The sequence below is a fragment of the Chiloscyllium plagiosum genome, unplaced genomic scaffold (genome assembly GCF_037043375.1).
Source record: "Chiloscyllium plagiosum isolate Xiang-an unplaced genomic scaffold, Cpla_swu_hap1 HiC_scaffold_7, whole genome shotgun sequence".
NCBI lineage: Eukaryota > Metazoa > Chordata > Chondrichthyes > Orectolobiformes > Hemiscylliidae > Chiloscyllium > Chiloscyllium plagiosum.
This window is the reverse complement of record NW_028270145.1, coordinates 100,624,502-100,646,964: the sequence shown is the minus strand read 5'-3', so window position 1 is coordinate 100,646,964 and position 22,463 is coordinate 100,624,502. Positions and strand designations below refer to the sequence as shown.

General features: G+C 42.3%; 1 protein-coding gene across 2 annotated transcripts in view; it reads right to left on the bottom strand.

The window, feature by feature from the left end:
- Window positions 1–22,463, bottom strand: part of LOC122551779 (contactin-associated protein-like 5) — an 888,067-nt gene that overhangs the window by 234,804 nt on the left and 630,800 nt on the right. For both annotated transcript variants that reach the window (XM_087989329.1, XM_043694242.2), the window contains exon 18: window positions 10,881–11,120. In XM_087989329.1, the coding sequence (XP_087845455.1) occupies window positions 10,881–11,120 (240 nt within the window). The remainder of the gene's footprint in view (window positions 1–10,880; window positions 11,121–22,463) is intronic.

Below are 22,463 nucleotides of genomic sequence, written 5' to 3'. Positions count from 1 at the left end.
ATGTTGTTGGGGTGGATTTCAACTAGACTGGCAGTGGGTGGGATCTGGGCAAGCTGTTCAGAGAGGAGGGAAGCTCAAATGCGACCAGAAGTTAAAATGGGAGCAATTGAATATGGAAGGCAGAAGTTATATAAGGTAGATAAGAAATAAATAAGTTTAGCAAGGCCTTTTGGAATATATTTTAATACAAGGAGTTTGAGGATTGAGAGGGATGAGGTGACAGCATGGACAGGCATGTGGGAGTATGAAATCATTGCTGTAATGTAAGGTGCTGCACTTTGGAAGGGCAAATCAGAGCAGGATTTATACACTTAATGGTAAGGTCTTGGAGAATGCTGCTGAACAAAGAGACGTTGAAGTGCAGGTTCAAAGTTGAAACTGGACCACAGGCAGATAGGGTAGTGAGGAAGGTATTTGGTATGCATGCCTTTATTAATCAGTGCCTCTAATATTTCCTTAATTACTGTTTAGATCTTTATATATTAATGAACACTTTTTGTGTTATCCTGTTTTCAACTTACCAATTCATTCTCATGCACTGGCTTTCCTGATTTCCTATCTTAAGCTCCCCCTGTACTTTTTATCCTCCTTTAGGGACCCTGACAAACTGACCACTCAGTATCTGGCAAAGGCTTTCTATTTTAGTTATAGGAGCTGGGAGGTCATGTTGCAGCTGTACAGAATATTACTTAGGCCACTATTGGAATGTCACATGCTTCTCTCCTTAGTTTAGTTTAGTTGACTGGATTGTTGGCTTGCAGAGCAGTGTGACGCTAATAGTGTGGGTTCACTTTCCATCACTGATTTGAGGTCACCATGAAGGTCTCCTTCTCAACCTCAGAGTAAATCACCACTGGCCGCTTCTCTTTAATGAGAGAGTAGTCCCTGTGGTCTGGTAAGACTATGGCAACAAAAGATTAAACCACATGCAATTCTGGTCTCTGAGTTATAAGAAGGTTGTTGTGAAACTTGAAAGGGTTCAGAAAAGGTTTTTGAAGGATTTTGTTAGGGTTGGAGGGTTTGAGCTATTGGGAGAGGCTGAATAGATTGGGGATATTTTCCCTGGTGTGTCAGGAGGATGAGTGGTGACCTTGGAGAGGTTTATAAAATCATGAAGGGCATGGAGAGGATAAATGGGCAAGGTATTTTCCTTGGGGTGGGTGAGTCCAAAAATAGAGGGCATAGGTTTAGGGTGAGAGGGGAAAGATATAAAAGAGACCTAAGGGGCAACTTTTTCATGCAGAGGGTGGTGCGTGTATGGAATGAGCTGACAGAGGAAGTGGTGGAGGCTGGTACAATTACAACATTTAAAAGGCATCTAGATGGGTATATGAATAGGAAGGGTTTAGAAGGATATGGGCCAAATGCTGGCAAAGGGGACTAGATTTATTTAGGATATCTGGTCAGCATGGACGAGTTGGACTGAAGGATCTATTTCCGTGCTGTACATCTCTCTGACTCTATGAGATACCTGCAGAAATAAACTGTAACAGAGGCATTAGGGAGGCATTAAAGAAGGGCATAATGAGAGTTAAGGGGCAAATGTGTTCCCGCAAAGACAAATGGTCAGGACAAGACCGAAGAACCCTGGATGTGAAAGAACATAAGGGTTAGTATTAACTAGAATAGAAAACCTACACCAAATACTGAGTGGTCAGTTTGGCAGGGTCCTTAGAGGAGTATAAAAAGTACAGGGGGGAGCTTAAGATAGGAAATCAGGAAAGCAAAGCCAGTGCGTGAGAATAAATTGGTAAGTTGAAAAGAGGACAGCACAAAAGGTGTTTATAAATATATAAAGATCTAGAGAGTAATTAAGGAAAGAGTAGGGGCCATTAGGGACCATAGAGGTAATGTATGCATGGAGCAGGAACACATTTGCATAGATGTTAATGAATATTTTGTTTTGATCATCACAACAGAAAAAGAAAATGCAGGGATAGACATGAGGGTAAGCAGAGAAGAACTAACGGCTTTAGCAAACTGAAACATTGTTAGATTTTTAGGCCCAGATGTGATAAATCTCATGCTATTAAAGAAGGCAAGGGAAGACATAGTAGGGACCATGGGAGTAATGTTTAAATCCTCCATGGTTACATGTAAAATGCTAGAGGATGAGATAATATTGTTAATATTGTCACATTATCAAAAGAAAAAGGAAGGGACAGCTCAGGAAAATACAGGGAGGTCATTCAAATTTCAGTGTTTTGAATGTAATTAGTAAGAATTCTGAGGGACAGAGGTATCTGTACTTTAAGAGCCACAGAATAATCAGGGATAGTCAGCATGAAATTCTTAAAGAAAGATGGTGTTTGACAAATTGGATTGAATTTTTTGAGGAGGAAATCAGGAGAGTTAATGAAGATTGTGCATTTGTGTAATGATTTGACAAAGTGTTTGATAAGGTTCCTTGTGACAGACTTGTCAAGAAATGGGTTCCAACACAAAGTGGCACACTGGATCCAAAATTGGCTGTGAGACAAGAAGCAGAAGGTGATGGTAGGGGATGATTATGTGACCAGAGGTTGGTTTCCAGTGGGGATCCACAGGGCTCGGTGCTGGGACAATGTTGATTGTGGTGTTCATTAGTAATTTGGACTCAACTGTAGGGGGAATGATCAAAATGTTAATGGATGACAGGAAAATTGGTAGGGTGTAAATAGTAATGAGCATTGCTATCAACATCAAGGGACTGGTCAAGTGGTCAGAGCAGAAACAAATGGAATTCAGCTTGGACTGGAAAATTGTAAGGAAATGTACTTGGTGAGGCAAATGATTATCCAATGAAAGATAGGATCCTGGAAAGTAGAGATAATCAGAGGGACCTAAGCATGCACATGGATAGCAGTGAGTTGAGGGGTGCATAGGTTAAGTTATTATATTTTACATTAGGATTAAACCTCGGCACAACATCGTGGGCCAAAGGGCCTGTTCTGTTCTGTACATTTCTATGTTCTATGTTCTATGCATATCCAAAGACACCCAAAGGTAGCAAGATAGGTGGATAAGGTGATTAAGAAGGCCATGCGATATATATTTTTATTAACTAAAGCAGAGAATACATGAGCAGGGAGGTGATGCTAGCACTGTACAAAATGGTAGTTCGGCCACCACTGCACTACTGCATGCAGTTCTCTTCACTATACTATAAGAATGATGTGATTGCAGTAGAAAGGGTGTGAAGGAGATTTAGCCGTAGGTCTGGAGGTCCTGAGTTATGACGAAAAATTGTATAAGTTTCCAACTGCCATGCCTGAGGTAGGACTTGACAGAGGAGTATAAGATCATAAGGGGCATTTGGTTGTATAAACAAGCATTTTTTCCATTTATAGAGGGTTCAATAACAAGAAAGCATAGATTTAATGTAAGAGGTAGAAGGCCGAGAGGAGTGTTGAGGAAACTGTTTATTAGGTGATGATGAAGGTCCTGATTAGGTCCTGATGAAGGGCTTTTGCTCGAAACGTCGATTTTCCTGCTCCTCGGATGCTGCCTGACCGGCTGTGCTTTTCCACCACCACTCTAATCTAGAAACTGTTTATTACCCAGGGAATGGTGGAAGTTTGGAACTTGCTGCCTGAAAGAGAGATTGTGGTGAAGGACAATAGGAAGTAAAGTAATTTAAATAAATTGTGGTACACATCACTTTAGAGAACATATATCGAATTTTCCTCATAAAATAGGCTCTAAGTCAAAAACTCTTGCACATTTTAGCAGTATTTAGAAATTCACGTGTGTTTCCATAGCCTCAAGGATTATGAGTCAAAGGCTGGAAAATGGAATTAGAGTAGTCAGATCTCTGTTGATCAGTACAGCACAATGGGCTGAGTGGTTGTTTTCTGCGCTATAAACATCTATCAGTCGAATTAAAAATAAAATAAGTAAACGTAAATATATATTGTTCATTGTGCTTGTTTCAAAAGAATAGCCTCTAAGATTTAGACCTGGTGTGATTATGAGGACTTTTTTCCTAGCTAGCTGACTTAATTGTAACATTATAACATGTTATTCTGTGAATAAAGGTAATAATGAACACAAGAACATGCTTTCCGTTGTAACCACACACCATTGCACAATGTATGACATTACTTGTCTCCGAAGTTTCATTCTTTCATCATTGTTTAACCAGAAGGTTTTTGTCAATTGTAAATTAAGGGGTAAGTATTTGTACAACTGAATACCTCATACAGATTTTATAGGTTTCACTAGATTGTGCAGGGACAGTGGGAATCTTGACTGAAACTACTCCATGCTTGCAAATTTACAACCTCCTTCCATATATATCTTTAAATTATAGTGAAGGACGATAGGAAGCTAAGCAATTTAAATAAATTATAGTGCACATCACTTTAGAGAATATGTATCCAATTTCCCTCCTAAGATAGGAAATTTTAAATGTATTTCCTCAGATGTGGCCCTTGCTGTTAAAATAGACTGGGACCTAATGAATGCATGAAGGTTGTGTGAAGAAAATTGCCTAAAGCAACCTTGAAGCATTATGTTTTCCATCCCAATGTGTGTAAAATTATAATTAATGATAAAAGATACATGTAATATAAATGCACTTTGTTGCTATATATCTTAGAAGTTCAAATGAAGTTTGTGAAAAGAAAATATCAGAAGGCCTTGTCACATCATTAGCCAGAGGGATCATTTCAGCGTCAATAAATATTCATATTATTGTTAATTGATGCTTGTTGTAGCATTTGTTCATGCAATGTAATATTTAACTAACTGTTACTGTGACATGAGCTTTTTACCCAGGATCTGTTGATGAAAATAATATAACCCTACATGAATTTAAATGGACTTCCATGTGGGTTTTGATAATGCAGAATGCATTTGCTTTGTTTATTTTATTATTTAATTTCAGAACAGCATCTTGCTGGAACAAAGTCACTTTTTGAATAACTTTAACATCAACATAAACATATGTTTATTCTTTTCTCTGGTACACTGCACGCTATCTCCAGAAATTAATACTCATTTGGTCACAAAGGAGCCAGCCCTGGAATATTACAACACCGTTCAGCAATGTGGAAAAATGTCAAAAGGTGTGGTGCTGGAAAAGCACAGCCGGTCAGGCAGCATCCGAGCAGCAGGAGATTCAACATTTCAAGCAAGAGCTCATGCCTGAAACATCATTCTCCTGCTCCTTGGATACTGCCTGACCAGCTGTGCTTTTCCAGCACCACACCTTTTGATCTGATCTCCAACACCTGAAGTCCTCGCTTTTTCCCTTCCAATGTGGAAAAATGCCCAGGTACATTCTGTACATTAATAAAAGCCAGGCAAATCCAACCTGGTCAATTGGCACACTGTGAGTCTATTGTTGGTCAAAGGTAAAGTGATGGAGAAAGTCATTGACAGTGCTATCAAGTGGCTCTTGTTCAGTCATGATCCACACAATGACACTTAATTTAGTTTCCACAGGACCACTCAGCTCCTTACCTCATATTCAAGAATAAAAACTGAAATCCATAGGTGAGTAAGAGTGATTACCCTTATCGTGCTGCATGATGGCACAGTGGTGCCATTCCTGGAATGGCGGGATTACCTTACACTGAAAGACTGGAGCGACTGGGCTTGTATACCCTTGAGTTTAGAAGACTGAGAGGGGATCTGATTGAGACATATAAGATTATTAAAGGATTGGACACTCTGGAGGCAGGAAACATGTTTCCGCTGATGGGTGAGTGCCGAACCAGAGGACACAGCTTAAAAATACGGGGTAAACCATTTAGGACAGAGATGAGGAGAAACTTCTTCACCCAGAGAGTGGTGGCTGTGTGGAATGCTCTGCCCCAGAGGGCAGTGGAGGCCCAGTCTCTGGATTCATTTAAGAAAGAGTTGGATAGAGCTCTCAAGGATTGTGGAATCAAGGGTTATGGAGATAAGGCAGGAACAGGATACTGATTAAGGATGATCAGCCATGATCATATTGAATGGTGGTGCAGGCTCGAAGGGCAGAATGGCCTACTCTTGCACCTATTGTCTATTGTCTATTGTGGTTAGCACTGCTGCCTCACAGCACCAGGGTCCCAGGCTCGATTCCAGCCTCGGGTGACTGTCTGTGTGGAGTTTGCACATTCTTCTCATGTCTGTGTGCTTCGGTTTCCTTCCACAATCCAAAGGTGTGCAGGTCAGGTGAATTGGCTATGTTAAATTGCCCATAGGGTTAGGTGCATTAGTTAGAGGGAAATGGGTCTGGGTGGGTTACTCTTTGGAGGGTCGGTGTGGACCAGTTGGGCCGAAGGGCCTGTTTCCACACTGTATAGGTAATCTAATCTTACAGGATGTCAAAGTGGCATTTGACTGAGTATGGCGTCAAGGAGCCTGAGGAAAACTGGAGTCAAAGGAATCAGGGGGAAATTTCTCTGTTGGTTGGAGTCACATTTGCACAAAGGTAGCTGGTTATTGAACATCAATCATCTCAGCACTAGGGAATCACTCAGGTTCCTCAGGATAGTATCTTGTGCCCAACTATCTTAAAGATTCCCATATCTCGACATTGATTCACGATTTCTTGACGGTCCATGAACATGAGTCTTTGGGAACTAGGAAAATTGTGGAGGTGCTGGGAATGGCCTAATCGGGCAGTGGAGCCAGACAGCAAGCTCTTACATTCTCCTGTGTCAGCACACTTCAGAGGTGCAGAAATGCTGGTGAAAATCTTACACTCGATGCTACCCCCACTCTGTTTATAATTGATCACCAGGTCTCCTAGACTGCACAAATTTGGCCAAATAATTTCCTTATGTGGATCAGTGACATGGTCTATTTTATCTGTGTTTAAACCAGAGAGTAGGAAGAGTAGCTGGAAGGAATGGGACATAAAATCTAGCCCCATGTTTCATTATTCGTTCCAATAAATCTTTGCTATGTTCACATTTGGTTGATTTGAATTTCCTATTTTACTCTCCTCTCTCCATATCCAAATTGCTATTGTTTTCTCTTATGTGACATCCCCTTCTTGCTGTTTCTCGTTACTTGTCTTCCTTCTCCCTTCATTCTAAAGTTAAATAATTAATCATTTGTTAGCACAGAATTTTAGTATGAAGGAAAAATGCTGCATTTTCTCAAATACTTTTGTCTTGTACTCACTAGTACAATTTGCAATTTAAGGAGAAAACCACAATTTTGCGATATGAGAGGAGAGCACTGATTAGTTAGAATCATAGAATCCCTACAGTATGGAAAGAGGCTATTTGGTCCATTGAGTCTGCATCAACCCTCTGAAAAGCAACACATCCACACCCAGCTCCTATCTCCATTACCCTGCACTTACCATGGCTAATCCATCAGCCTGCACATTCCCTGGCTACTAAGGGGCAATTTAGCATGACAAAACCACCTAACCTGCAGACACAGTCAGAGCCATACAGTCATAGTGTCATACAGTATGGAAACAGACCCTTCAATTCAGCCAGTCCATGCAGACCATAATCCCAAATTAAACTAGTCCCACCTGTCTGTACTTGGCCCATATCCATCCAAACATTTCTTGTTCATGCACTTGGTTATTTTTGTATCTAAATGTTTTAAATGTTGTAATTGTATCCACATCCACCACTTCCTCTGGAAGTTGAGTTCACACAATAACCACTCTCTGTGAAAATAAATGCCCCTTGTGTCTTTTTAAAATCTTTCTCCTCTCATCTTAAAAATATGCCCCCAGTCTTGAAATCCCCCACTATAGGGAAAAGACAATTGCCATTCATTGATATCTTTAGACTGTGAGAAGAAACCGGAGGACCCAGCATAACCCCACACAGGCACAGGGAGATCATGCAAACTCCATACATACAGTCACCCAAGGCTAGAATCAAACTCGTGTCCCTGGTGCTGTAACACAGCAATGTTAACCACTGTGTCACCATGCTGAAGGTAGCTAGAAGGCTAATGGAAAATCTGACACATAGTCAGCCAGTCAAAAAGAACCAACAAAATCACAGAGCAGTCAGGAAAGAAAGTTTCAACAAATGTTGTTGTGTTTCAGAAGCATTACTATGGGGGGGCGGGGGGTTCACCAAAAACATATATTTTTGTGATGATCAATTTCTTCACATGAGAGAGAATCTAGACACCTGGATTTCGTATTATTTTTGTTTGTAGGGTGCTGGCATAAAGGTTAAACCAGCATTTATTTTCATTCCTAACTGATTGATTGATTGATTGATTGATTGATTGATTGATTGATTATTGTCAAATGTACTGAGATATAGTGAAAAGTGTTGTTATGTGTGCTATTCAGGCAGATCGCACTAAACAAAATGCATCAGGGTAGCAGAACAGAGCCCTCGAAACAATTTGTAGCATATACTGAAGATGGTCCATTATTAATTCTTTTTAAGAATTCATGTTAAAACATAGTGGACTGTGGACTGTTTGTTTGAACTTGTTTGATTTTAATTTGAAGGTGCTAGTGTTGGACTGGGGTGGAGAAGTTTAGAGTCACATATCACCAGGTTGTAGTCTAACAGCTTTATTTAAAATCATAAGCTTTTGGAGCAGCAGTGCTCCGAAAGTTTGTGATTTCAAATAAACCTGTTGGACTATAGCCTGGCATTGTGTGACTTCTAGTCCTGTTTTATTTTAAACAAAGGACATTAGGGAGGACAGTGGCTCAGTGGTTAGCACTGCTGCCTCACAGCACCAAGAACCTGGGTTTGATTCCAGCCTTGGTTGACTGTCTGTGTGGAGTTTGCACATTCTCCCTGTGTCTGTCTGGGTTTCCTTTGGGTGCTCTGGTTTCCTCCCACAGTCCAAAGATGTGCAGGCCAGGTGAATTGGCCATGCTAAATTGTCCATAATGTTCAGCGATATGTACGTTAGGTACATTAATCAGGGATAAGTGTAGGGGTGTGTGTTACTCTTCAGAGGGTTGGTGTGGACTTGTTGGGCTGAAGGGCTTGTTTTCACACTGTCAGGACTCTAAGACATTTAACACATAGCAGCAGGTCAGGCAGCATCCGAGGAGCAGAAGAATTGACATTTTGGGCATCAGCCCTTCATCAGGGCTGTAGCACCATTCCAATATTAACCGGAAACACAGAGAGTATAGAAAGGGATAAACCTGGAACACTCAGCATCATTAGGGGAAAAAGTACTGAACAAACTATTGGGATTGAAGCAAGTAAGTCCCCAGGGCCTGATGACCTACCTAAGGTCTTAAAGGAAGTGGCAGCTATTGTGGATCTAATAACTATAATATTCCAAAATTTCCTGGATCTGGGAAAAGGATTGAAGAAGTGTTAATATGCTTATCTAAAAAGGTAGGCAGAAAGTAGGGAACTAGAGACTAGTTAGCCTAATGTATCATTGGGAAATTGTTAGAATCTATTATTAAGGAGGCAATAACAGGACATTTGGAAAGCCAAAACACAATCCATCAGAGTCAGTAGTTATTTTTATGAACTGTAGGTGAATGTTTAACAGGTTTGTTAGAATTCTTTGAAGATGTAACAAGGAAGGTGGACAATGAAAATTCCATAGATGTGGTGTATCTGGACTTCCATTTGTTAAGGATTCACACAAAAGGTTAATACACAAGGTAAATTCGCATGGAGTTAGAGCTAACTTATTTGCTTAGACCGAAGATTTGTGAACCAACAGAAAGCAGAAAGTTCGGATAAATGTGTGTGTGCATGTGTGTGTCTGTGTTTTGGGGGTATGGAGAGAGGAAGGTGAGAAAGAGGCTGAAACATAATCAGTTAAAACTGTTGAAACACTGATTTATCAACCTCATCCAATATCTATTGTCAGCCAAAAACAAAATTTTATACCTGTGAAAACACCCTACTGGTCATAATTTCTATGAATCCGACAGATTGGATGAATTGAAAGAAGTCAGAAGGTACTTTCATTGATTATTATTTAGACTTTGCTAGTAACGCATCCAAATGTACTGGATCTTCCAGGCACAGTTAATACAGGAAATTCATAGAGTGGGGAACAGAAGCCCAGGAAAGGGTCTGCATGACTTTTCAGCCATAATCAGTTTTAATTTTTTAGACCAAAGATAGACCCAACGGCAGAAAGATGGAACAGGGTGTTATTGTTAAGTGTGAATCCTAATTTTCAGGGCCTGCACATTTACTTATCAGATTTATATATTTATCAAATTTTCCATACTATAGGAAGGATGTGGAGGCACTGGAACGGGTGCAGAGGAGATTTACCAGGATGTTGCCTGGTATGGTAGAAAGATTGTATGAGGAAAGGCTGAGGCACTTGGGGTTGTTTTCATAGGAGAAAAGAAGGTTTAGGGGTGACTTGATAGAGGTGTACAAGATCATTAGGGGTTTAGATAGGGTCGACAGTGAGAATCTTTTTCCACATATGGAGTCAGCTATTACAAGGGGGCATAGCTTTAAATTAAGGGGGGGTAGGTATAGGACAGATGTTAGGGGTAGGTTCTTTACTCAGCGAGTCGTGAGTTCATGGAATGCCCTGCCAGTAGCAGTGGTGGACTCTCCCTCATTATGGGCATTTAAGCGGGCATTGGATAGGCATATGGAGGATAGTGGGCTAGTGTAGGTTAGGTGGGCTTGGATCGGCGCAACATCGAGGGCCGAAGGGCCTGTACTGTGCTGTATTCTTCTATGTTCTATGTTCTAAGTCCTGTCTTCACAGTATGTTAATAATTTTGTTGCTTATTAAATAAAGCTGTGTTTTTTAAAATTCTAAACATAGTATAGATTAAGTACATAAGTAGCCATTTCAGTATCGAGGTATTTAAGTTTATGCTGTGACTAGTTGAGAAATGGGTTAAGAGAGAGACAACACATGCCTCAAATCTCAGTTGTAACATGAAACATGACTATTAAAGAAAAGTGTTCCCATTATTTTACTTGAATAAGGAAAAGCAGGACATGTTTGCTTACCTTTTTTACAGAATGGCCCATCATAAGCAGAGTGACTACAGTTGCATGAGTAACCATTGTACTTCTCTATACATCTCCCTCCATTGTGACACAGGTTACCATAACTGCTACAATGTCCCAGGCATCCTGGCTTCACCCCAGGGGTAATTTTGGCTCTTTCCTCAAGATCAAGGGTGACTCCATTTAACCTTAAAGAGCGAATACATCCAAGGAATCCTTTCTGCCTCGAGGCAGTTCCACCTGTAAATAAATGGACTAATTGTAAATAAATTAGAAGAGGGATGAAATCTGAAAAGCTCATGTCCTATTCCCTTTGTTTGAGCAGTAGACATTGTTAACAGTCAATGAATACTTAGGAAAAGAAAGCTCTTTAAAAATAAATGCATGGGAAGACAACAGTCTTAGTTCACATGGTGTCATTTTTTTTGCTACCATTACTAGTGTAAAACTAATTCCAAGTAAACACATAAATTCACCCAATGTATAAAACCAATTCTCATGCAATTGTATCTAATAAGTAACATGTTCTTCTTCCAGCTTTTCATCTATTAGGGTAATTCAGGCAGTGGCTAAATGTCATCTACAGTATATTTTGAAAAAAAATGTTGTGAGAAATGTGTAATGTATAGCTTTCTAGTAATCGGTTAAATTATGCAATAGAATGTTAAGTACACATATTTGTTAATTGGAGGACTGTCAAGTGATAAAAATACTGCAAAAATATTTATTTTAAAAAAGTTCTCTTGAGCAAGAATGCTAGACTGGAAATAATTATTGCCAGTAAAAGATAAAAGATTAAATTCACATATGCAACATTCCTGTGTCATTATTTTAATATATTTGTTAACCCATTGAATTACAAATGGTTTAGCCAGATCTTAGAATAGCAGCTAGCAGAGGGTCACATGAATGTCTTAAATGTCTTTGCACCCTTATACCAGTAACAAACTAATGTTGACCTGTACTTTTTGGAAACAACTATTTGTTGAGGGAGTGGGGTAATGTTAAACATTAGGATAACATCTTCTATGAACATCTTTAAAGACTTTCCATTGCTTTTGTCCTTCCAATTGTTCTTTAATAGGGTTTGGAGAAGGAACAATTTGGCAAGCTACTACAAGAACTCCTCATTGTCCGAATGACCTGAGGAGATTATTAAGGAAGACCGAGGTCTCAACTCCAGACCAAAACGGGTTTTGGTTAGGTGAGAAGAGGCAGAGTAAGAAAACACACTGACTGGACTAAACTTCAGGCCTTGGCTGTTTTAACTCTCAGATTACACTGAAATGGCACCAGTTCACTTTCCACTGGAACAGACAAATAGATAATTCAGAAGACTTCCTGGCAAGTGAGGTTTGGGTCCAGATCTCAGTAACTGGTGGAAATGGGTCCTTGAATCAATGAATCACAGAATTGTTATGGGGCAGGTGAAGGCTGTTCTGTCTATCATGTCTGCACTGGTTCCCTGTGCATCATAATTAGCCTCATTGTCATCTTCCTGCATTTTATCCCTAACTCTCCATATTATTTAAATTCAATTCATACCCTCTCGAGAACCCCAACTGAATCTGCTGTCACCACATTTCCAGGGAATGCATTCTAGATTGGCATTACTCACTGAACGAAAAACACTTTTCTCATCTCTCATTTGCTCCTTCTGCAAAACATTTAAAAATTGGAACCTCTAGTTCTTAATCTTCCCATATGTTGAACTGTTTATTCCAATCTCCTCAATACAGATGTCTCCTGATTTTCAAAACATCCATCAGATTTCCTTTTTGCTTTCTCCTCTCCAAGGAAAATAACCTCCAATCTATCCTCATAACAAAGATTGTCATCATGAACCATTTTTGCAAATCTCTTCTGTATTCTCTACAATGCATTCACAGCCTTCTTAAAGTGGGCTGCAAGGAACTATATACAGTATTCAGCTCTGATGAAGAATCATCTAGGCCCGAAACGTTAGCTTGCTCTATCTCTATGAATGCTGTCAGACCTGCTGTGATCACCAGCTTTTTTTGTTTTCAGTACAGATTCCAGCATCTGCAGTAATTTGCTCTTCCACTACTCAAGCTGATGTCTGATGATTATCCTATATAAATTCAGAATATCTTCTCTGCTTTGTACCATCTGCTCTTACTAAGAATCCTTGATACTTTAGTAATTGCTCTCTTTATCTGCCTTGCTACCTTTGATGTCTTAAGCACATATACACCAATGTCTCTCTGTTCCTGCACCCCCTTCAGAATAGTACTCCTTATTTTGTACAGTCTTTCTGTAAGGAGTTAAAAATCACACATCACAAGGTTATAGTCCAACATGTTTATTTGGAAGTACTAGCTTTCGGAGCATTGCTCCTTCATTAGGTAGCTGTGGAGCGGCTGATGAAGGAGCAACATTCCAAAAGCTAGTACTTCCAAATAAACTGGTTTAACTATAAGCTGGTGATGTGTGATTTTTAAGTTTGCCTACTCCAATCCAAAACCCGCATTTCCACATCATTTCTGTAAGGAAGCATTTCTGTCTGGCACCATTCCACACTAACTTGACTGAAATCAGTAACTTGGTCTGTAACCTAATGTACTGATGAGGCACAACACCACCTGAAGTAGCAAACCATAATTGCATGTGTAATCATAATGGTCGTTGAGATAAAGTTGATTCAATTAACTGTACCTCCCAACATAAAGACACTACTGTAAAACTTAAAAAGCATAATCACTTCTATTTTTACACTACATCGGCAAACAGTGGCATGCTTGAAAAAATTGGACCCAATAATATGTAAGCCACAATGCTTCAATTTTAATAACATTTAAAAGTATAGTGTTAAAAGTCTCCACAGAATTGCAGGAATAATAAACTATGCATTGAAAGAAGTAATAGTACTCGAAGAAAAAAGCTCAATTCCCTTTCTGTTTTGTTGATGTATGCAGGTATTTATAAAGCTTAAGAACGGCAATAAAACTGAACAGCTAAAGCTCAGTGATTAATGCACTCTATTATAAATACTAGTTGCAATAATCCCTTCAGGCATCCAGTGCTTTACAAAATATACTTCAACTATTTGCTTCTCTGAGGCATTGTACTTTCAGCTCCTTTTTTTGACATCGGTTGACCTTAAATAAAGCTGTATAAATGATGTATTTTTTTAAAGTAAATATGCCATTATAAAAATACAATTGCAGATTAGTTTATTTTGTTGATTTGCAAATAAGCCTCTTATGCAGCTTTACTGCATTGAGTTAGTACTGTGATATATTATCAGGATACAAGCTGGTGATTTTTTACACCAGTAGATATCAGTTGAATAGATAGCAAAAGAAAACAGTATCACTTGCGTTAACCTTATCAACTCTACAGGGCTTTTCTTCTTTCAGATGCAATGCATTCATGTTAATTAAGTAAATTCCCATCGTTTGAAATTTCTTATCTGGAGTATCCACTTCAGAGGATAAAACATTAAAACTATCATGCTGAATAAAACAATCTATCTGAAAACATGCTTTGAATAAAGGGATAGTTTTGGACTGCTATGAGAACCGCTATGTTTACAATTGGAAAGCTTTTGAATATAGATAAGCAATTGGGAGAGTAGTTTGAACTAAAATTGAAGAAACAGTACTGTTATTTTAGGCATTTGCACTGTGGTCTCAAAGGCACAGAAGATAAAACTTTATGTGTTTAAAGATAGATATGCCAAAACTTTGTCTTCCCACTTAGAATGAGACTGATGTATATCGACAGGACCATGGTGGCATGGTGGCAGTGCCACTACATTTGTAATCCAGAACCCCAAGCTAGGGTCATGAATGCAATTGGAAAAAGGGGTTTTGTGGTCCTGATGTCAAGACAGGCTTCACAGGACATCTTAGAGACAAAACAAAACTGCAGATGTTGGAATCCAAAGTATAGACAGGAGACTGGAAGAATACAGCAAACCAGGCAGCACCTGGAGGTGGAGATCATGTTTCAGGTGCAAACCTTCTTCACGACTGGAGTGGGTGTAGGGGGAGCTGCGGATAAATGGGATGGCGGGGGCAGGGTGGTGAAGTGGGGATAGGTGAAGACAGATAAAGGGTATGACAGGGTTGGTCAATGGGAGGAATGAATCCGGTTGGTGGCAGGGAGGAGCTGGGAAGAGAGGGGTTGGGAAAGGAGTCAGGGGGTGGGAAGGGAGGTTATTTGTAATTGGACAACTCAATGTTGTGTCTTCCGGGCTGTAGGCTGCCTCTAATTTGTGGTTTGGTTCATTATGACAAAAGAAGAGGCCAAGGATGGACATGTTGGAAAGGGAGTGCGAAGGGGAATTAAAATGGGCAGTGACTCGGAGGTCCAGTGGCCCCTGTTGGCCCGGCTGAGATGCTCAGTGAACCATTCCCTAAGTTTATGTTTGGTCTCCCTGCTGGAGAGAAGACCACAACGGACGTATCCGATTCAGTAAACTAAGTCTGTCTCACCTGGAAGGTCTGTTTGGGGCTCTGCGTGGAGATGAGGGAGGTGGTATACCAGTAGGTTTTACATTATTTCCGGTTGCAGGGGAAGGTACCTGGGGGTTCAGGGGTGTTGGTGGGGAGCGTGGCGTTCAAAGTTTGTGCGAAGATTTGTAGCTCGGGTGCTCGTTGTTGTGGTTCTGTTCGCCGAGCTGAAAGTTTTTGTTGCAAACGTTTCGTCCCCTGGCTAGGCGACATCATCAGTGCTTGGGAGCCTCCTGCGAAGCGCTTCTTTGATGTTTCCTCCGGTGTTTATAGTGGTCTGTCCCTGCCGCTTCCGGTTGTCAGTATCAGCTGTCCGCTGTAGTGGTTGGTATATTGGGTCCAGGTCGATGTGTTTGTTGATGGAGTTTGTGGATGAATGCCATGCCTCTAGGAATTCCCTGGCTGTTCTCTGTCTGGCTTGCCCTATGATAGTAGTGTTGTCCCAGTCGAATTCATGTTGCTTGCTGTCTGCGTGTGTGGCTACTAAGGATAGAGTGGCGTAAACCAAGAATTGTTGAAGAGAACAGTCCTCGCGGACTGCAGAGAGGGGTGGGGAGGGGAAATTGTTCTTAGTGGTGGGGTCTAGTTGGAGTTGGCAGAAGTATTTAAGGATGATGCGTTGGATGCAGAGACTGGTGGGATGGTAGATGAGGATAAGGGAGACTCTGTCTTTATTGCATTGGGGGGATTTAGAGTAACAGAACGGGGAATGGAGGTGGTGCGGTGGAGGGCTATCTGGATGACAGACGGCAGAAAAGCACGTTGTTCAAAATAGATGGATATCTGGGATGATTGGGAGTGGAATGTCTCCTCGTCCAAGCAGATGCAGCAGAGGCGTAGGAATTGGGTTTTGTCAAAGAAGAAGGCATGGCACTAGGGCAAGTAAAAAAATTCCCTACCTCCCTCTGAGGACCCCTTCTCCAGCATCCAACCTTCCTCCTCCACTTGTTCACTCCCGCCAGCTTTGTTTCTCCCCAGACCTCTTCATGGCTGACTGTCAATGTGACATTGACCACCTCAATTTCTCTGTTCCCCCCCCCCCCCCCCCCCCCCCGCCCCACACACACCAACCTCACCCCGTCTGAACGTGTAGTGGTCCCCTATCTCCACACCAATCCCCAGTTCACTAAAAAACCCACTGATAAAGGTGAAGCAGTGGTAGTCTGAAGAACGGACCTCTGTTGTAGTGGCCATACACCAACTCTCCAACACTACGTTCTACCTCCCCCTTGCCCACGACCCCACACGACCCATCAGGCCGAAATCACTCACACTGTCCATGCCCTCATAGCCTCCGGTGATCTCCCCTCCATTGTCTCCAAACTCATAGTCCCCCAGACCCGGACGACCCGGTTCTACCTGCTCTCCAGGATCCACATGTTCAACTATCCTGGCTGATTGCTCTTGCCCCACTGAACTCATCACATCCTGCATCAACTTTATCCTCTCCCCCTTGGTTCAGACACTTCACACTTACATCCGCGATACCAACCACGCCCTCGATCTCTTCAGTAACTTCCGTTTCCCTGGCTTCCCAGCGCTTTATCTTCACTACGGACGTGCAGTTCTTATACACGTCCATATCCCACAAGGGTGGCCTCCAGGCCCTCCGCTTCTTCCTCTCCAATAGAGCCATCCAGTCCCCCTTCACCAATACCCTACACCGGCTCCTCAAAGTGGTCCTCACCCTTATAAACTTTTCCTTTAACTCCTCCCATTTCCTCTAAATCAAGGGGGTGGCCATGGGCACCCAGATCTGTCCCAGCAATGCCTGCCTCTTTGTCAAGCAGTCCCTCTTCAGTGCCTACAGAAGCACTATGCCCTAACTTTTCTACATGGATGATTGCATCAGTGCAATGTCCTGCACCCAGGCTGATCTGGAATAGTTCATTGACTTCACCCACAACTTCCATCCCACCCTCCAAATTCACTAGTTCCATCTCGGACACCACCCTCCCCTTTCATGATCTCTCCATTTCCATCTCCAGCAACAGTCTCCAGATGGATCTTTACTACATACCCACAGACTACACCTCCTCCCACACAGTATCCTGGAAGAACTCCATCACATTCTCCCAATTCCTCCTCCTCTGCCACATCTGCTCGGATGTGGAGACATTCCACTCCGAAGCATTGTAGATATCCACCTATTTTGAACAACGTGTTTTTCCTCCCTCTGTCATCCAGTGCACCACCTCCATTCCTCGTTCCACTGCTCTAAACCCACCCCCTTCAAATGCAATAAAGACAGAGACTCCTTGTCGTCACCTACCACCCCACTAGTCTCTGCATCCAACGCATCATCCTTAAACATTTCAGCCAACTCCAATTAGACCTCACCACCAAGAACATCTTCCCCTCCCCACCCCTCTCTGTCTTCCATTTGATAGACCTTGGTTTGCGCCACTCTCCCCACCAACCCCCGAACTCCTGGTATCTTCCCCCAAAACCGGAAAAGATGTCAAACCTGGCTTGCTGTGTTCTTCCAGCCTCCTGCCTGTCAGAAGACATCTTAGCTGATTTTTCCAAATTTATCACTTTGGTGACAATTATCACTCAGGTCCACTTTGTTCAAGTGCAGGGAAGATTCCTCCTGATGCAAACATTACCGATTGTCACAAAACCTCATTGCGCTTTGAGGAAGGAAATCTGCCATCCTTACCTGGTCTGTCTGAGATATGATTTCAAGTCCACAATAATATGGTTGAAACTTAAGCAGCCTCAGGGAAGTATGGATGGGCAATAAATGATAGCCAAGCTAAGTACAATCACATCCCGCCAGGACTGTGCCACAGCATGGTGGCACAGTGGTTAGCACTGCTGCCTCACAGCGCCAGAGACCCGGGTTCAATTCCTGCCTCAGGCGACTGACTGTGTGGAGTTTGCACGTTCTCCCTGTGTCTGCGTGGGTTTCCTCCGGGTGCTCCGGTTTCCTCTCACAGTCCAAAAATGTGCAGGTCAGGTGAATTGGCCATGCTAAATTGCTCCTAGTGTTAGATTAGGGGTAAATGTAGGGGTATGGATGGGTTGCGCTTCGGCGGGTCGGTGTGGACTTGTTGGGCCGAAGGGCCTGTTTCCACACTGTAATGTAATCTAATCTAATCCCATGAATGAATTTTTAAAAATAGCTAAAAGGACCAATTTATGTATTCACCATAGTGTTTGAATACTGGGATACTTTGTTTCGAAATGTATAGGCTGTAGACCACTCAGGATAACATGTACATTTCCCATTTCACTGTCAAAAACATCATCTTACTTACTCCGAATGAAAAGGCAGCAGAGCTCCCCTGCTCGCCAGTTCCTTTTCCTTTTTCTTTCTTTCTTTTATTCTTTGCAGTGGCTTTTCTCCCCTCATCCTACCTGGAGAATGGAGGGGAGATGAAGGGTGATGAGTCACGGCTGGAGCCCACGCAGGAGCAGAGCATGTGGACTGAGTCCCGGAGTGGCAGCAGAATGAGGGTGGGCCAAGTCCCGGAGTGACAGTAGAGTGAGGGTGGGCCAAGTCCTGGAGTGGCAGCAGAGTGAGCGTGGACCGAGTCCTGGAGTGGCAGCAGAGTGAGGGTGGCTAAGTCCGTAGTGGCAGCAGAGTGAGGGTGAGCTAAGTCCGTAGTGACAGCAGAGTGAGGGTGGGCTAAGTCCGGAGTGGCAGCAGAGTGAGGGTGGGCCAAGTCCAGGAGTGGCAGCAGAGTGAGGGTGGGCTAAGTCCGGAGTGACAGCAGAGTGAGGGTGGGCTAAGTCCAGGAGTGGCAGCAGAGTGAGGGTGGGCTAAGTCCGGAGTGGCAGCAGAGTGAGGGTGGGCTAAGTCCAGGAGTGGCAGCAGAGTGAGGGTGGGCTAAGTCCAGGAGTGGCAGCAGAGTGAGGGTGGGCCAAGTGCAGGAGTGGCAGCAGAGTGAGTGCGGGCCAATTCCGGAAGCGTGGAAAAGAGCAAGTCGCAGCCAGAGCAGGCGGCAGCAGAACGAGTCCTGCACAGAGACCAACGTGTGGAGGAAGCGTGACCTCATGTTCTGAAGCCCAGCAGGCATTGACTCGTGTTAGAAAGGACTATAATCTGAGTATTTTGTATTCACTTTTCATTCTCATTCTGGACATTTAAAGTCTATATTCCCATGCTAATCTATTTTTATTATTTCAATTCTGTAACAACACTTACCTAGGTACCCTGGACCTAAGATGGCTTCCAGAGATGACATTATAAACTCTTCACTGCACTCATTCGAGTGGTCAAGAATCCACCACTGCTTTAATAATATTTAAGACTGGTTAAATGTTGCACATAGATGATTTTTGCTATTCAGGTGATGCATTTGGGGTATCATATAATTGTCAAGAGGACAGAAACCCAGGCAGAATCGTGCAGGGATAAGGATTCAAGTGACGAGCTTTCTGTAAGTTCCCAGGAGGGAGATATTTCTCTCTCTGCAGGGTGTCAAGGTATTCAAGGGCTGTATCATTGGAAAACTAAATGATGAAAAATATGATGCTCTTCAGCTAAAAAATTTGCAAGGCTCAGCTGTTGGTACTGGATCTCAAAAGATTTCTTTGAAAGGAATAACGTATCCTGATACGTTAATCTTTTAATTGGATAGTTATTAACAGCCTTTGCATGGTAAGTAAGGGAGATATTAACTGAATTCACACAATTGTACCTTGCTGAATTGTTTTTGTGGATAGTGTATTCATCCTGTAACTCAATTAGGACCGGCTGTTGAGAATTACTGTGGAGGAAACTGTTTTAGATTTATAAAGTTTAGAGGTAGCAAATTACCAAGGAAAGTACTTGAAAGTCAAGTAGTCACATGGGGGAGTGGAGGGTCGGATTTGCTGTTGCAGGCAATCTGAGGCTGTAAATATTGAAAAAGCATATTGAATAAAACAGTGGTAATGTGGGAATTACAAGTAACTAGGAAAGAAAATAATACAGAAAACTGAGAAATGGTGCTGAATTTTCATTGCGGAGATGGGAAACTTGTGTGAGGACCAGTTCCACGTTCCAATACTCCACTTCCAATAGTGGGTGGCACGGTGGCACAGTGGTTAGCACGGCTGCTTCACAGTGCCAGAGACCTGGGTTCAATTCCCGCCTCAGGTGACTGACTGTGTGGAGTTTGCACATTCTCCCCGTGTCTGCGTGGGTTTCCTCTGGGTGCTCCGGTTTCCTCCCACAGTCCAAAAATGTGCAGGTTAGGTGAATTGGCCATGCTAAGTTGCCTGTAGTGTTAGGTGAAGGGCTAAATGTAGGGGACTGGGTCTGGATGGGTTGCGCTTCAGCGGGTCGGTGTGGACTTGTTGGGCCGAAGGGCCTGTTTCCACACTGTAAGTAATCTAATCTAATCCAATGTCTGTTCCAGATGTGCCTTAAAGGATTGGCCAGATATGTTCAAGCAGGTGGACTGCAATAGTTGAAGAAGGCCGCTCACCCCCACCTTCTCAAAGGCAACTAGGATAAGAAATAAATACTGGCTAACCACAAATGAATATTAAAAAAAGGGAGACCATCCAGCACTCACAGATTGGCAGTCTTGCTGACTGTGGTGGGAGTTGGTTATCTGAATGTGGAGAAGGAGAGAGGGAAGGCCATGTAAGTCTTTTTTGAATCATTTTACAAATGTCCTCATCTACCTGGCTTTGATCTCCAGAGCTGCCAATCCACCAGTTGTCCAGCAGCTTGGCCTGAAGACTATCACGTGTGTGGGGATATCTTGCAGTTACAATACAGCACAGAGACAGGCCACTGAGATGATTACTATAGCAGCCGAAAGCTGATATCACTGGTACATCATCGATACCTGGTTTAAGCACCATTAGAGGAAACATTCCACTTGAAGTCACATGAAGATATGAAAAGGAGCCAAATAGGTTGAATCATGGCTAAATAGAGATAATTAAACAGCATAGAAATAGTACTGTGCACAACTTCAAATATAAGGTAATCAGTGATAAGTCCATTAGAGAATTCAGGAGAAATGTTTTGACCAACAGAATGAGTGGACTGTGGACCTTTGCTGCAGGAGATTGAGATGCATTCGTAAGAATGTGCAATGATCACATGAGGGACCAAGAAGTAGATTGATATCCTGATAAGTTTCAATAAAGTAGACTAAGTGAGCACAATCGAGCACAACCACTGGTTTATACCTATAGACTGAATGGTCTGTTTCTGTACTGCAATTTCTGCCTCACTTTCTACAGATTAGTTTACGACCTCCTGCAATGACTACCGTACTGCTGCCGTCCTCTTAGGTTAGGAGTTATGGAAGAACACCTGTGACAATCGTCCTCGTAACTCCATCTTGCAATAACACGGTTTAGTAATTTGCAAACAAACAGGTTTTAGTCCCTTTACAATACTCTGTGGACTGAACCAGGGTGGAAATGTTAAATAGATCAAGGGGATCATCAGGAATTCGGTAATAGTGATGTCAGCAGTAGACAGCCAGGAGGCTGAAAGAACAGAGCAAGCCAGGCAGCATCAGGAGGTGGAGAAGTCAACAGTTCGGGTGAAACTCTTCTTCAGGACTGAAAAAGGGTTACATCTGAACAATCGATTTCTTCACTTCCTGATGCTGCCTGGATTGCTGTGTTGTTCCTGCCTCCTGCCTGTCTACTTCGGATTCCAACATTTGCAGTTTTTCTGTCTCTGTAGTGATGTCAGCAAGCAAGGTAAGCAACCAATAACACTGAAGTATTCTCAAACCTGCAGGCAGATAGGTCCTTGTCAGCACAGACAAGAAGGGCCGAAGGATTTCTTCCTGTACTATTCTATGTTCCAGGTTCATGATGGTTCCTTGTTGCCTTCCCACCCTTTTCCACTCTGGTCTGATAGCATGGAGGGTGAATAAGGTCCTCACTAGCCTGCCCATTCTCAGGCCTATTAAGTCACTTACATGGCCTTATGAGGGATGCAGTAGTAAGTCCATGAACTAGTAACACAATTCCAGGCTAACGTTCTGGGTTAAAAAAATCACAAAGAACTGCAGATGCTAGAGGTGAAACAAAAACAAATTGCTGGAGAAACTCACCAGATCTGGCAGCATCTGTGGGGAGAAAGCAAGATTTAACATTTGAGCCCAGTGTCTCTTCATCCAAAACTAAAAGCAAACAG